This window comes from Plutella xylostella, chromosome 23 (genome assembly GCF_932276165.1).
Source record: "Plutella xylostella chromosome 23, ilPluXylo3.1, whole genome shotgun sequence".
Taxonomy (NCBI): Eukaryota; Metazoa; Arthropoda; class Insecta; order Lepidoptera; family Plutellidae; genus Plutella; species Plutella xylostella.
The window spans coordinates 6,819,280-6,837,057 of NC_064003.1; the positions used below are offsets into that span (position 1 = coordinate 6,819,280).

Consider the following 17,778-nt stretch of genomic DNA (forward strand, 5'->3'; position numbering starts at 1 on the left):
TCCCTTGTTTTGTTTACCTTCAGTAACTTTTGTATGTCACCTTCATATTTCTGTTTGCAAACTCCTCAATGAAAATAAACCTAAAGATTCAAAAACATACCAAACATAAATTTAATTCCGCTAAATGTCTTAACCAACATTATGCTAAAATATCCACCGACGACCAATGGTGTAGTGTTCAGCCGATCGCTATGCCGATGGTCTCATGATCGATTCCCATTACCCAGCCGGGGCAGATATTTCTTAAAAGACACATATTTATACTCGGGTCTCGGGTGTTGACACTAAAATAATATGTATCTATCTATGTATCTGTGTAGATCCTGTGTTGTCCTTACATATTTCCGGGCACAACCAACTTCATTCTTATTCGTCCCAATCACTAACATCCCACTTCTGTTCCAGTGCGCAACGGCTACTCGTGCGTCCCGGTGGCGCTGTCCGAGGGGCTGGACATCCGGCTGGGCACCGCCGTCACGGACGTCCAGTACTCCGGCCCGGGCGTCACCGTCAAGGCCGTGAATCCGAGGACGCCCAACCAGACGCAGACGTTCAAAGGTAATGTAATCATTAAAGTTGGTACTACATACCATACGGCGCTGTGTCTCGTGCGCGTTTATCGAAGTCGTCGATAACGAACCCGTGTAGCGGCAGCAGAGGTACACAAGAGTATCTATATACTAGCTTCCGTTTGCAAGCGTTTTCCCAAATCGGCCAAATTTCATTTCCTTTTCATGCTAATTCTAATTTTTAGAAACTACCTCCCAATAACTATTCCCTAGAATGTAAGTTTATGTGAAAAAGCTGAAAATTATTGCTAGTAACATTTTAGATGTTGTTAGTAATATTATTTTTTAGTTTGTACTTTAAGTAATTCAACACTCCCATGAGACTGCATCAGTATGCGCCGCGCGGCGGACATTCTGGTTGCTTCGAAAAACTTTCCACTAATGGAAATATAAAGTAGGAATATAAAAATAGTAGTCGCGTTGCTGTTGGTCTGATGAAGACGGCACAGAGAGCAATCGTTAAGTGGAATAAAAGGGATGCCAGTTTTGAGAAAAAAAGCTTTTTTATTTATTATTCACAAAGGCAAAAATAATACAAAAGATTATTTTTTTCCAGCGTCTTCTGAAAATTTTCCATGAAAAAAATCTAGCCAGCCTTCACTAATAAGTATCCAAATGAGACAACCTTTTGTCCTATAAAATACAAATCAGATTTATTTGCCACTTTTAAAATAAAGAGACTTCTTTCAAGAAAAAACAAAGCATGTCGCCGCGATAATGGGCGTTATGAGAAAAATCCACAACGCGGCCAGCGCCTCATCATTTCTTTGTCGCCGAGTGATTTGCAATTCTAAAGCGTTAATTTTACTTTGACGAGGCGCAAAAATACGGTTCGGGGCTGAGCTGACCCGCGCCCCCCTCCGCCCCCCCCGCGCCCGTGCCTCCAGGCACTTCCGCCACATTTGCATACGGGCGGAGTCTATTGTACAAGAGGCAGTTAGATACTAAGAGGAGGCGCTTGCGGCCCTGCTATTTCGTCCCGACTGAAATGAGCAACTAGAAATGAGGATAGCATTTTCTACCGCTCATTTTTTATTACTCCGCCGTTCCTTAGTACGGGAGCTGGATGGAAATGCATATGCAGATGAGAAAATTAACTTGAGCCAACATTCAGACAGTTTCGGCGGGATCTTGTTAAAATAAGAGTCGGGTGAGCGACCGGCCCCCGGCCCGCGCCGCACAGACTTATTTCACGAACCGTTTGTTGAGGTTTAGCCAACATGAAACAAGAGCCGTTTGCACTAATTCCAAATAAAAGTTAAAACGTTGAAATACACAATATAAACTTTCACTGGATAACATAAGTTTCGAGTGACGTTCATGAAACGATGTTCGTTCTTCGTGACTTCCACCATTTCCATTTCTAGAATTAAAGCACACATTTTATCTGGCCAAAACTAGTTAGGTGCAAAAAGCTATAGTGTTAAATATTCATAGCAACTAACAGTTTTCGGCTTTTCACTTTTATTTTTTAGTCCAGTCAGCGTTATGTATCTTTGTGACTAAAATGTTTTTTTTTTCCCTATCCTATACCAGCTTTATATTAGATTTCCAGAATATTGAGCATATTCGATGTTATTCCCCACGTGTGCGTGTTCCGATTTAGTTTACTTTTATTTTATTTGAATATTTTATCAGGAGCTAAAAGCAAAGTGTATCTGCGAAGTGTAAGGTACGCCCTTGGGCTGATTTCAGCTTTCACACTGATTGCTTCCGGCCCGTGGCCTCCGTCGTTTGAAGCCGCCTCCGCGACTCTCCACCTCTCTCGCTGACATGAAAAGAATTACACTGTAATTGTGTTCAAAAGGTTACATAGTAATCTCACCGCTTTTACTAAGACGGCGGAAACGTTTAAGAAAACTACATTACAAACACAAAGATACCTCTTTCCTCCGTTTCACATTGTTATTTTAAGGGAAGCACTTTAATCAACATTCCTTTAACTAAATATTTTGCAGGTGACGTCGTGCTCTGTACTCTGCCGCTTGGAGTTCTGAAGGTGGCGGTGGCGCCTAACGGACAGAACCAACAGAACTTCACCAAGTTCGATCCACCATTACCTGATTGGAAGGCGAGTATATTTATTGGACACCATGTTATTGCAAATCGACATTTACACGCATTACCGTGGCATTGTTTAACGATTATTTCGTTTTCAGGTGGATGCTATAAAACGCCTCGGATACGGCAACTTGAACAAAGTAGTCCTGTGCTTCGAGCGCACATTCTGGGACCCGAGCGCCAATCTGTTCGGCCACGTCGGGACCACGACCGCCAGCCGAGGTAGGTGTTTGCCTCCCCGTGTGCGCTAGACAGACAATTTAAAGACATTAGTATGCATTTAGGTCACATGCTCATATTCACACAAGCTGACGTCGCTCGTATCTCAATTGTTAGCTCGTGCTCCGGAGCTCTTCGGAAACCCTTCGAGGCGCATCAATATTAATGGAACGCCGCCGCCAAATCCCCGCAAATTAACCGAGCGACTTAGCGCTACCTCGATGCACCTCGTAAATCATCCCACCTTGTAAATAGTGTACATCGTAGACACAGCGGTGGCCGTGATAACGAATTAAATACTAAATAATTAACGCTGCTACCTGAAGTCCGTGGTCGGCGGGCGCGGGCGATAAATCACGCCGACTCAAGACGAGCTTTTTTACGTTCTGCTTTAGTTCACCTCGGGACGCTCTTTGTTGTGTGCTCTGCTAACTTCATTAAGCCGCGGCCCCCACGTTCGCTTGTGCTGGGAAACCGGGAACAATGTGCCCGGCAACGTGATATTTTTAATCATGGCCAATTTAGCGTTTTCGGGCCTCGCAACGTTTAAGGAAGGCTAGTTATCTTGATGCCGTGCTATCGCCCGCTGGACGCGACAAGAGTTATGTGAGAACGCGTCGCCTACCGCACGAGGATTTCCTTTATATTGGTAAAAAAACTATGTGTTTTCTGTCACGACTTTTCTTTACAAAGTAAGCAACTAGCTTATTGAGATCTTAAGCTGTGGTAGGTTATTGGTTTCATAAGTGGAAAGTGGCATGTACCATGAAGTTAATTAGTCAGATAGATATTATTTAAGCCAGCCCAAGATAAGAATAGAACTAGCCTATAAACATAATGGTTTACAAACACAGGTGAGCTGTTCCTCTTCTGGAACCTGTACAGCGCGCCGGTGCTCCTAGCCCTGGTTGCGGGCGAGGCGGCCGCCGTCATGGAGAACGTGACCGATGACGTCATCGTGGGCCGCTGCATCGCCGTGCTCAAGAGCATCTTCGGCCACGCCGCCGTGCCGCAGCCCAAAGAGTGCGTCGTCACTAGGTGAGTGCGTCGTCACAAGGTGAGTGCGTCGTCACTAGGTGAGTGCGTCTTTACTAGGTAAGTGCGTCGTCACTAGGTGAGTGCGTCGTCGCTAGGTGAGTGCGTCGTCGCTAGGTGAGTGCGTCGTCGCTAGGTAAGTGCGTCGTCACTAGGTGAGTGCGTCGTCGCTAGGTGAGTGCGTCGTCGCTAGGTGAGTGCGTCGTCGCTAGGTAAGTGCGTCGTCACTAGGTGAGTGCGTCGTCGCTAGGTGAGTGCGTCGTCGCTAGGTGAGTGCGTCGTCGCTAGGTGAGTCCGTCGTCGCTAGGTGAGTGCGTCGTCACGAGGTGAGTGCGTCGTCACTAGGTGAGTGCGTCGTCACTAGGTGAGTGTTGTGACTAGTTGATTTTGTTACTGTGCTGTGAGTGATGTGAACGTGACGGGTGACGTCATCGGGGGCAGCTGTATCTGCAGCCAATGCAGTATGTACGAGTATAGTGATGATTGGCTGGTTCATTCATAGGACAACTTAGGACACAAAAATGCTTTCTGCTCATATTAATGTCACTTCTTTTTGCAATTTTTACAACATTTATTTTATTTTTCCCACTAGATGGCGCGCGGACCCATTCGCCCGCGGCTCGTACAGCTTCGTGGCGGTGGGCTCGTCTGGCACGGACTACGACCTGCTGGCCGCGCCCGTCGCCGGAGACACGCCTGGAGACAACCGACTGTTCTTCGCCGGTAAGTTATTGAATGATACATCATCGGATTGCAATTCGAATATAAGAATATTACCTATAGACCGCCAACCAGAACTAGGCAATCGTGGTGAACTAGGCTAGCGTGGAGGACTAGGCCTAAAACCCTTCCATCATTGGAAGAGGACCCGTGCCCCAGCAATGCATCAAGCAGATGATGACCTATATTCTGTATGTCCAATCTGTGCCAAACACTACATTACAACCCAATTCTTCTACGCAGGTGAGCACACGATGCGTAACTACCCGGCGACAGTCCACGGCGCGTTCCTCTCCGGTCTCCGCGAGGCGGGTCGCCTGGCCGACCTGCTGCTGCCTCACCAGCCAATCACAGCCGCGAACCTCGCGGCCGGCCACGTGGCCTCCTGAAATTACGCCCCGGTGGTCTGGCCCGCGTCCAGGCCACCCTCTGAAGGGTCCAACGCGGTCAGCGAACTCAGCTCGCTGTCTTCTACGCCCACTCTGACGACGCAGATGAGTGGCAGCCCTATCGAGATCCCGGATACGCCGCCGCTGAATTAGGTGGCGTTTCGGAATAGTGTCTTCGTGAATTTTTAGATTATAGGGGTATGTTTAGTTTAGTTTAAATCTTGAATAGGTCGTCGATCTTACGATCCGGATTCCTAGTTTCCTAGATTTATTATAAGCGTTTTTTTGTGTTCATCTACTTATTCATTGCGGTCGTTTTGATCGCCATTTTATAATGATAAACTGTGGTTTAGTTCTAGTAGGTAGAGGTTATATCACCCTCACCTTAGTTCCTATGTTCAATAGGGGGCTTATTTAGCTCTCACAATCCTACTTCCACTCTTTGGACAAAAGGGGCAATTGAGATCCTTAATACTCTGTGCAACTAGACGTTAGTTCTTTTTTATTTTTGTTCCTTTTATGGTAGTATTAAGTCTTTTTTCATTAGTTAATGAGTACTTACATGAAGTTAATTGAATTGATGAAATCTAATGTGTTATGAAATTTGCATGTTTTCAGTGTGTTTTATGTTTACATAAAACTTATTATTTTACAGCGCAGGCCTATAGGTAATATGATAAGAAATTTTAAATCCTACTTTATTATTATGCAGCTGATTAGAATTTGTAGCGTATTTACATTTAATGATTAATAGGTAGATAATACCACCACTAGTACGACAATTTTTTTCGGATAATAAGCCATGAGTTATTAATTTTACTTCATATCATTTTTAGAGTATCTAGTTCATAGTAGGTATGAAGTATCTGTAATTTACTTTTTGGATGTAATTTTGTCCTGGTGAATAATGAATTCTAATATTAAGTTATTCCTTATAATAATAACCGTGTCGCTTATGTCGAGCCATGAAATTGTTGAAAATATTTTTAATGTGAAAAATTCATATAAGATATTTTTTGGTAAACTTAACTAACTCTTTACGTAATTGTTATTTACTTTGCACGTATATTGATAATTTGTATTAAAAGGCTAGAATTTTTTAGATTTGACGCAATGGACTGTGAAAGGGACTCATAAATGTAGTTTAATTAAACATAAGTTTAGCTTAATGGTCAATTCTCATTTTGTATTTTAAATACAATAAATAAATTAGTTTAACGATACAATTTTGTTATTCATTGCTGCACTAAAGAGCTATAAACCCGATTGAAGAGAAGGTGTTCCACCCGATATAATATATTAAATTGACCAATTTGAACATTTTTGAACAAATACACCTGCCGCATGCAGACGTTTTAACAACTTTAGATTTCTTCGAACCTCACTAACGAGAGCCGTAAGATATTACAGGTACCCACACAATAACTACTCCTTATTTTTTCTCCTTGATTTACTCAAAAAGTGTTTTCGTTTTTTGAACCCTTAAAGACACACGGTAAATAATGGCCCGGCGTTTGAATTTAAAATAAAACAAATAGGTAGGTGTGAGAGCGACTCAACATTTGAAAGCCAGTGCAAATTGCCCTAAAACAATATACTTTTTTTATTTATTTATAGTTGTTGTATAAATTGGAGTTTGTTTACGCGCCTCGCCCCGCCCGGCTGACGGATTTATGGCACTTTTTAATTGCATTTTTAATTATTTTTCAACACCACGTCGCCGGCAAATTGAAACTCACGCCACAAACGAGATGTTATCTGAATGAATAGTTATACATATTGTTTATGATCTACCATCCTATTACGGCACTATCTGCTGATTTATCACTAGTTTGTGACATCTACATCCTCTAAAATGAAAATATGTTTTACTGCGCCATTCAAGTAAAAACTAATGGGATGATTATCACCGAGACTTTAATATACATTCATTATTAACTTTAAATACTTACAATGGGTGAAATGCTTATATTTTATACACATTTTTTTTTTCATCATTAATCACGACCCATTACGTCCCCACTGCTGGGGCACGGGTCTCCTTCCAGTGAAGGAAGGGTTTAGGCCTAGTCCACCACGCTGGACAAGTGCGGGTTGGTGGACCCCAACGCAAGCAAGCTTGTGCTGAGAGAGTTATCGGGTAAGTGGGCAACCCGACTGTCAGATGTTTTCAAGCCGCCCGAAGGCCTCTGGCTGAACGTGCCGTCCGAAGCACGGAAGCGTCCAGAAAAGCACCACTTGAAATTGGTCACCCATCCAATGGCTGACCGTGTCAGTTGTTGCTTAACCTCAGCGATCAGTTACGATCACTGAGGCCCGCTCGACTACGGACGCTTCATATTTGCTTCATTCATACACAAAATACGTGAAAGTATCTAGTAAGACATTTCCTGATATTAAATTTCCTTTCAAAAAAATATATACATACCTACCTACAGTAGGAATGTTGCTGTTGTAAGGAAGGCACTCAATATTCCAACATCTTTATTCTCAATTAATTGTGTTAGGATGTATCAATAAATCCTCCGTCGGTATTATTAAACACTAGTTTGCTTAGACGGTAACGTATGATAGCAAAACGTACTATACAAATTAGTCCATCAGTTGGAAATTAAACCTTAGTTAGCAAGGAAGAAGACCGAAGTTTATTATAAAGGTTTAGAATAATAGTTGTGGGGATTGGTCTCCATATTAGATTTTACTAGCCCACGCCCACTGATTAACACGGTAGATAAAGAGTTAGTTAAATGAAGTATTTTTAAACTAAGCCTTTTTTTACCTTGTTAACTAACTTAGAGAACAGTAAAAAATATGATAGGTAAGTAATTTATTCGAAGCATACAAACTCTGCAAATACTATAAGGGAGAATTTTATCAGTTAATTTATTTTCTGTAATTATAATATTCTTACTAATCAAGCATATCTAAGAAACTCTTTATTCCAGTGAAAAATCTCTAAAAAATATTTTTGTAGTTTAACGATTTTAGACTTATAATTAATTAATTATATTCTTAGATAAATAGATGAAATGTATGGTATGGTGTGAAAAATAAGTCGGGGAAGACAAACGAGGAATTAATTTCAAGGTCTAAACTCATTTACCATTCGGACATTCATTTTGTTTGCCGACGCGGACCCTACGTCCAAACCGCTTATCTCAAACTAATTTATGCATCAAAATTTTATTGTTTGGTTAAGAATTGTCTGTGTAGATATGTAATGAGTAATTAGGTTGCCTGTGTTGTTATGATAACATTACTTTTGAATATTAAATTGGATACGCTTCGTTAACAATAAGTACTTATGTACTACCCAAGGTATAAACGTATGTACTAAGTACTGCACAAATTGGTTGCCACTGCTTAATTAGGTAACTACTAGTGCTAAAACTAGGTTATACTTAAGTCCTATTTCTTGATTATGTCCTTTTAATTTAAACACTTATGGGTAGCCGTCCTTGAGTAATTGAAGAACTTTACAAAATCCATAATAGCGCCCTCATAATGTCGGGGACTGAACTTACTTAAAGTGGAAAGCTCTTACTGGGTCAGAGCTTTTGGATTAAGTTTAGAGCTTTACCGCAAGATGGCGGAGGCGTCGTTTCCACTCAGGCGCTTTATGCTTATACCGCCACCTAGTGAGTAAAATACGAAACGCATGGTACAGTTGCTATAGGGTCGGACCCTAGTTTCTAGTTTGTGGGATCGTTTCGTTTGTGGTAGGTAGTTACTGTGAAAGTTTAACCTACGATGACTAGATGGCCCTCTCGCGATAAAAGTTATCCTAATTTATTCAGAGCAAATCTTATTTTTATTTAAACTAATAGGTAGGTATGTATTACGGTGTAGTAACTAAGCACTACTTATTGTTACTTGTAGTTAGAATTTAATATCACAATTCCTAGTAAGTACATAGTACACTCTACACTAGTAGCATAGTTACTTAATACATTGTGTTTTTCGGCCCAAGTTCATACACTTTGAACTCTAACGATAGTTTATGAAAGCTGAATGATATTATCTTATCTGGAAATAAACAAAGACCCAGTATCATTTGTATTGACTTAATTTTAAAATGTCTTTCTAATAATGCTACTTATTTTTTTATACATTACGATCAGCTAGGTCAAATAATGTCAAGGTAAGAGGAAATCTAACCTTTGTTCCGGAATCATGTGTCACACAAACAATAATAAAGAAAGCACTAGGAAATTAACTAACGCAGCGATGCTCATACATGATTTTGTTTATAAGAAAGAACGCTCATAGATTATTTCATTTCCAATCTTACTCGGAAGCTTTGTTAATGTATTTTACTAAGTTTCTCTCCAAACCAGTGGCCTTGACCATGTCGCTATTTTCAATATTTGTTTTCTTAATAATACTTGTGGTGACATCAGTTCAATCAGAAGTGAGAAATGATCAAAGCGTAAACTTTGCAACACCTGGACAGAACTTCAAAGAATTCTTCGCAAACATTATAAAAGAGCAGAGTATGAAAATACAGACACTGTTTCGCAAAATCCAGAATAATGCTCAAACGATGCTGAAAAAGATAGAAAGTATAAAGGAGGAGTCGAAGAAACGGAGTGTCAAAAAAGACTTCGCAACTTATTCCTATCAGTTAGAGGCCCCTGAACTCCAGAAGAAAATCACACAAAACACCAAAACAACTGACGAAGAATCAAAAGAATTATCCAGAAGCTTCAGCTCTCATTATGCAAATACAGGATATGGAACATCGGGCACTGGAGGCTACACTGGACTGCAATCAACATACCATCACCACTCTATCGGGTTTGATCCTATAAACATTGTGGTTTCAGTGTCGCTGCTATCATTCCTGATACAAGCTCTTCAAGGCCTATTGACAAGGAGTCGCCTGCCCACCCCAGTGACCGAGGCGCGGTACTTGGACGAAGTACAAAACTGGTTCAAGAAGTACGAACAAAACAACCTCCTGAAGCCATTGAAAGTCGACAAGTTCTTGAAGAAAAAGTATCCGAAGAAATATTCGCTGTAATTTCGCGAAGGAATATTACGTTAGCACGAAACTTGTTAGATAAGTATATTGATGTGAGGCACTATTTATTATAGAAGTATAGATATGCTTGAGTATCCGAGATTTAGTAGCTAGATTGCAGATCTATTCAGGTTAATGTTAGCTCGCTCTATTTTACTTCATTGCAATTCGTGTTGCGTGACATTTACTTCATTCCATTTCGTTTGCAAGTTCATGACTCATACACTGAAATTAAAAGTGGTGAATTGTACAAGTACAGTACTCATAGAACTTAGAAAAGGTTGCCAGTAGACAAATGTAATTATTCATATTGCTTGAAGAGTAGGTTAAGTGAATGATATCAAGTTAATTACAGTAAACCGTCTTATGAAGGAGTGAAATGGGTCAAATACAGTGAATGTCTCTCAAAACAAGACTAAAATTTTACTGTATCTTAACAAACGAATACCTTTACAAGGCATATTGTTTTTACATGTAATGTTGTTAAGTATTTAAAATCTGTTAGGGATATTTTAAATTTATTTATGGAAATAAAAAATACAGCACATTATGTGTTTACCGCTTACAAAGAACTTAACCCCATCTATAAAACATTATCATTCATTAAAAAAAATGTGACTACAGCTAAACGACAATTAATCATGAAAGCAATACCGAGTCTTGACAAAAGTAAACAGCGATCTAATTGTCTAACCGACTGTTGCGGTTAATTAAATTAAAATTTGCGTTATTGAAGTAATACTCGGAATCTAACTGTGGTCTAATTTATTTTAACTGGTTTAAATCCTGAATCCATATTTAATCCAAAATTCACTGTATATTGTGTATATTCGATTATTTATGATTTATTTGTAAGTTATCGAACAGTTCATCATATTATACGGCGCTGTTGCATTTTACAGAATCTTCGCTATTTTTATGGACGTAAACTATGTAAGTGACATTCTGAACATGGCAGTAATAACATTTGTACAACTCACAAAATAAGGGGGAAAAGTCAGAAGTCTTCACGAGCTAGAAACGTGGAAGTGAATTATGAGGCAGAAGGGAAAACATCTAGACATATTGTCGTGTCCTTTTATTCACCACTTCTGTAATTTTAGTCACTACGTATAATATATTGTATGTATCGTTATATTTGTATATATATTTATATAGGTTAATTAGGTATAATATTAAGTGACTTAGGTTTACTATTCTTTTCCTTTTTTTAATTCTTTTTTGTACACCTTATTACCTATTTTTCCTGTACCTCCTGCGGGTTGACTGGCAGAAAATGCTTTTAGCATTAAGTCCACCCTTTGTACTTTTATTTGTAATATTTGTACAATAAAGAGTTAAATAATAATAATAATATAATATCTATGCTTTATACCTATTTTGTAACGCAGTAATATCTACTACCCATTTAGCTTTTGTTATAAACTCCATACCTTTTAAAATTATTCCTTTTATTATAATAAATACCTACCTATAAGATATACTTTTTTAATATTTTTGTTGAAACTTTGGTATGTTTTTTAATTTGAGAAGAATACTAATATCATAGAATAACGAGTACTAGTATTACTACTGTACTTGTTATACTATGCTAATATTTTATCAGGTTTTTGTTAAGCGCAGACAATGAAAAACTTACATAAATGTATCCTTGCAATTCTATTTAAACAGGCGCTTTGAACTAAACCATAAAATTTAACCAAAACGGTTCTGATTTATGTTTACAAAACTAGAGCACTACTATAAAATGCACGACGCAAGTTCAGTATAAATAATCTAGTAACTAGCAAAGTAAATTTGCTAGTACTCTCTTAAGCACTAGCGAGATTAGCGAGCTTTACTGTAAATAAGTAAATATGCCTAAAACAAGTTGTTGTAAGTAAGCGCCTACTGTAAACCGTCTCTAATTTGCGGAACTCCTTGAAATATTTAGTGTGAAATGTAATGATAATATTATTAAGAGTTCATTTTTGTTTAGCTGCTTGGGAAAATGATCTCACAAAATGGTAGCCTAAACAGGACAACAGTAGCTACAATAACATATTCCATGCTAAAATAATAATTTCAAAACTAAAAGTAAGTACTTCTAAGTACCCTTTTCCCTAATCATAAAATAATGACGGCATGGGTAGTTTGCAAATTAACACGAGATATTAAATAATATTAAATTATATTTAAATCAGTCAGGATATAATTTTAATTTGGATTATTCAAATAAAGCTCACTAAATAACTAAAGCTCCTATCGAGACTCCTATCAAAATAGTTATAGCAATCTACAGAACAATCACCAAGCTTAACATATTTGCCGCAGGCGTTCATTTTTGGTTTTCTTTAAAAGTACATTACAAAATGAAGCAAACTTATTCATGGAGGTTAGATTTAATTTTTCTTATTCATTTCATTTGTTAATTTTGAATTTTTACGTTCATTGACAAAAGAAATAAGAGAAAAAAAAACTGTCAACCCTTTACCCATCATGGCTGGAAATTGTAACAGAAACTGACATCTCTATTGTCCTATTGCGACGTGGTGGCACCGGACAGAATTCAGGAGAACACGCTGATACAATAATTTAAAATCCACATTTCATAACTTGACAATGCAGCTGTCAAAAATATCAACACTTCCACAAATGGAACCCTTTCACTTCACCTCATTGTAAGGTGCTACGCTTTATAATGTAATATTCCAACTGCCCTTTCTTTCCGCAAATCGGTTTTGTGATAATTTGACAGCTGTAGCGAATAAAAACGGACCCGATCCGATGTCATTGTTATCTCAATCTGCTCGGATTTTGTGAACGGTTTACGGTCTTAGATAAAGGATTAAAGGATTGTGTCAGGTAAAAGATCACCAACGACGTTTTTAAAATATGCGTGGTTAAATTATATACTTTTTAAAATTCTGTGAATAAATTTACTTATTACTTATAAACATTTATTAATTAGGTAACAGTTCGCTTGTTCATGTTTTGCACCTGAACAAAAATGGTTAAATTTCACGATTTTTGATACCATGCTTTGGATAACATTTATTGGATTTGATTGTTTCACAGAGTTTTTTTTATTCAAAGTATGTAGGTTCGTTCGATTGATGGATTCGTTCGCAGGTTTAAGCAATAAGGTATGCATAGATATTGATGTAGTGTTTCAGTCAGTTGAATCGCATATTTTGAATGCTTTTGTTTAATGCACAAATAAACCACCCTATTAAGATAAAATAGAGATAATGTTGTCAAATATTTACCTCAAAGGGACAGTTAATTATTGGGACACATGTCACAACCAGATTGTAATTTACTATTATTATGAAAGGGTTCCACACAGCCCTCTATATTTAACTATAATAATATATTTTAGTCTTAAATGACTTTAAATCGAAATTTAAAATTGGCTATAGACATGAAAGGAAGATCTATATTTAGTTAGATATTCATTTCAATACAAGTATATCAAAAGTTTATATAATTATGTGTTTAATTCGTCATGAACGTAGTGAAACTAGGCTTTAAATAAATAAAAAATACCTAACGAAGCAAATCTATGGAAGAAAAACTAAATGTAATGTGAAAATCACAAATTATTTAATATTCTTTCATTGTGTAGCTACTATTAGTACCTATATTTTTGCGCGCTTTATTTTCTTTAACAGTCTCATTAATTTCCGTGGTGAATTTAAGACAGTATGTTTTACTAATTGTTTGTCGCAGCAACGTACATTTTGTTTTACAAAAAATGGCAAAGCCTACCTTCCATTCTTAGGATTCTTGATTAAATATTCATTACGTAATTTTAAAATTCCTTTCAAATGATGCTCCCCTTTAAAGCGCTTAAGCTAATTATGTAAACATTGTGCAGGGGTGGTGGAAAGCTTGTATTTTCCTATGTTTTAGGCCCTTTATATGCACATCTTTATGAGTGTTCATCTCGTCAAGTCCCCCTTTGAAATATTTGTTTGATCTCCGTCGCAGGGCACGGCCGTTGCTCCGTGCAAGCAAATAAGCTGCATTCATGCTATGATTGCATTAAATAATTGCTTAAATTTATCTCTTTTTACTAATTAATGAGAATTGAACAGGTTTACACGCACCCTTGCACTCAGGTTTTATATTTATTATGCAGCTGTATTACATGTAGCCAGATTCGATATTACTTAAAAAGTTCTATTTTCAGTTCTAATTTTAATTGTAATATTTTCCTAGTCGTACGTATCTCTATGCCTTGAAAATGGAACTGCTGATTTTAGTAAAAGTACTGAATATATAATAATTATGTAATATTATAGTGATATTCAAAAAGTTATGGTGTGTACGAGTGGTGTTGGACATATAGTGTGGCAAGGAGGCAGAGTCGTCGCGTAGCGTTACTCCTCACATAGTGAGGCAGGGGAGTTAAATCCGGCAGTCCCCTTTTAATTTTTCAAAGAATTCAAGATATTAAATCAAAGCGAGTATCAAAACGATGACGAGTGAACATCACCTTAATAAACGTCACGGTGGCACGTGCAAATTCAAGATTCATTGCTCAAGAGTCACTCGGGCTAATTCGTCCCTCCACTCCCACGTAAGGGGACATAATATTCATTTAAAACGTGACGTCAAAGCAAGCACTTGAGACGATGCTACCGTTCGAGACACATCAAGTGCTAACACCAAATTCCAAGTTTAAATCTTATGTCGCACGAAATAAGATTGATGCGAAGTTTACAATGATGTTATGATTAGGTTGCGTCTGTACCGACTTACTTGTCTATTTGTAATTGAATATGGAAATCTTACGCGAAGGCTCTTGGACTTGCAGTGAGCATCTCCTCTTCACTCGATAGTACCTGAGGGGGTTCATAATGTTTCCCGGTTCGGAATGAGGCACTTGTGAAATGCTCGAGAGATCTGCTCCGTAAGTTTAGTTAAATTGCTATTAGATTGCGACGTTTGTTAGTATACCTATTTGAAAAAATTACGCATTTGCTTACTTAATATTTTTAGAAAATTTCACTAAGTTGGTAGGGACGGATATAAAATAGGAATAACACGGTTTTTTATAATTATCGGTGCATACGTTTATTTATTATTAAGTTATTCATTATTTAATATATATGTATGTACTAAGGAAATTGCTTCTTTTCTGCCACAGTTATCCAGTTTGGGTTCGTTGAATACCTACCAACCTAGGTAGGTATTCAACGTGCTTACTAGAACATTCATGATTCTCAGAATACAACTCTCTCCCTCATCCACATCATGGATTTATGGGAGAGTTGTAATATACCTATAAAATCCCAATAATTGTTATCGCGGCAATATACTCGCAGGCAGGGCTGTACAAAACAGTCTCAGTCTTTATTTACTCTACCGATTGTGAGGTTTATTCCCTTTCGGTTAAACTCCGAAAGAAATGCGGCACAATAACAATAAAGTAGGATTTTCCGTAGATCGCAGACATTTCCGTGATACAAAGGAGAAGGAAAGCGCCCGCTCTTATTAAAAAGCTTTGCATACGGTCTAGCAGGATAATAGTTTAGGGAAATATACTCAGGGAAGAAACGGCACAGGAACATTTCGGTGTAATATGGAAAAATTGCTTTACCCTTCCCATTCTATGTTGAAAGTTGAATGAGTTCGTTTTGTGTTCACCGGATTATATATAAACAATAACAATGTGCATACCTATTACCTACTTCCTAGTTATAAGTATTTCATAATGATCTGCTTGTTCAATTCAAGTCGTCGAATATTTTTTATTAAGTACCTACTTAATAAAAATGCGGGTATTTTTAGTTTGCGGATTCTGATCTTTGCGTCGGCGGTCGGTTTTTAGTTTCTCTTGCGCTTTCGGGATCATATTCATGGTTAATTCGGAATACTTATTTACGTGTATGGTGTACGGTTTTTTATTTATGTGTATGTTATTTTTGTGATAAATATCGCCGCCAGCTGGTAAACAATAAATTTGTGCAAATTATTATATATTTGAAGAATCAGAAGTGTGTGTGATTATTAAGATTTTGTTGGATTTGTCTTCGAGGGGCCCCCATGCTACACCAGTCATCGGCGTCGTGCCAGCTTGCATAACACAAGGTATTTATGTTTATTATTGTATTTGAAACACTAGGTACTAATAGGGTACACGATAGGAGCCTCTTCTGACGTATCAACTGTACTTTATCACGTCGGATGTACCGGGCCACTTCTACTATCACTATCGCGAACTTGCTTTGACAGCGATTTTCGGATTCAAAATGTATTTAAATTGACACTAATTGGGCACTTCGTAAATATTACTTCGTTTTGAGTTCGCGATTCCCCGTCTGAGCAGTCGGCAGTGTTGTAGTAGTAGCAAAGTGGATGATGGTTTTCATGTTGTCTTAGTAGATGAGCGATGTACCTACCTATTGCAAGGATCCTTGCAATTATTGAATATGTAGGTATTTGTATGGTCATTTTGAAAACTGACACGTCCAGAGCTTCAAATAGAAATCAGCTTAGCACTTACTATGTATAGCAGCTAGCTCTGGTTTTCAGGTGGCCGTTATTATTCAGTGAGTTTACTCCCAAAGCAAGCTGAAGGTACATCCCTAAAGCGCTGTAAGTTCGATTATCACGAAGTTAGTTCCAATTTTCGCTTTCAAAAGGTGAGCCTGAAACTTGTAGCTAGTAACAGGCATCTAACAAGTAACATAACTAGTTGAGTAACTATCCAGACCTAATCTATTGTGAATTCGGTTGAACTCGGGGAAATCTGCGCTGTTACGTTATCCTGTCTGTAACACGCCTAATAGTTATTAATTGAGACGTTTATTACTTGTAGCTAACTTCGTAATCCCGCAGTTTGCTTACCCCAGTGTAGCTATGTATGAAGTTATAGCACGATGATGCGTATGTAGGTACCTATATGTTACAACTAACCTGAAAGAGTAAAAGTAAAGTAAAAGTAAAAATGTTTATTTCCTTTAAAAATATACAAGAGATGGTGAATGTACTGACCCCCACACTAAGCAATGCCTGTCTCGTGGAGGATAGAGATAATAATTAACCCATTTAAATACGGCTTTACAAGAATATAAAACTTATACAGTGCAATCTTGGATAAATTTGATATATGTTAGAAAATAAAATAATAAAGTGTGTTTGTGTGTGTGTGTGTGATGGTGATGGTGATGGTGATGGTGTGTTTGTGTGTTTAGATTACTTTACAAGGAGTGCCAGAAAGTGTGTATGCGGTAAGTGCCAGGAGGTGTGCTGAAATGTGCGCTATTTTAACTGTTATAATAGACTTTCTGATTCCTCATAGGTCCAGCTTATGAGATGATTGGTGATAATTAATTTGGTTTCAAAGGTAGAGCAGTGTTTGAAGTTAAACAATACAAGAATACGGTCTATATATACATATTTCATACCGGTTACCATCCTCAGTACAGGTTAGGTACAAAGAACCGTAGGTTATAAAGATAGATGACCTGAAGAATAATTAATAGACAGATTCACATTCACACATTTTCACTGACCAACTGTAGAGGTTGAAATGGCAATAATATATTGTACAAGCAATTAACACGATGACACCCAGACAAATACATCTTGATTACATGGTCGCATGGCCTCAATTTGTAGAGAGATACTTGTCTTTGTCGCTTGTTTATGACTTGTATAGAAACTGTGTTGTGTGGGCATTGCCTTTGTGATACAAATACATGATCAATGTTCCAATAACACCGGTATTATACCATGTTTGTGTAGTAGGCAAGTCATCCTATACTACACT

General features: G+C 37.9%; 1 protein-coding gene across 1 annotated transcript in view; it reads left to right on the plus strand.

Moving 5' to 3' along the window:
• Positions 1 to 5,618, plus strand: part of LOC105386718 (lysine-specific histone demethylase 1A) — a 256,675-nt gene extending 251,057 nt beyond the window's left edge. Inside the window, exons 12-17 of the mRNA XM_038113757.2 lie at positions 406 to 558; positions 2,528 to 2,640; positions 2,729 to 2,852; positions 3,704 to 3,887; positions 4,477 to 4,607; positions 4,848 to 5,618. Coding sequence (XP_037969685.2) covers positions 406 to 558; positions 2,528 to 2,640; positions 2,729 to 2,852; positions 3,704 to 3,887; positions 4,477 to 4,607; positions 4,848 to 4,993 — 851 coding nt within the window. The 3' untranslated portion in view covers positions 4,994 to 5,618. The remainder of the gene's footprint in view (positions 1 to 405; positions 559 to 2,527; positions 2,641 to 2,728; positions 2,853 to 3,703; positions 3,888 to 4,476; positions 4,608 to 4,847) is intronic.
• Positions 5,619 to 17,778: the final 12,160 nt, after the last annotated feature.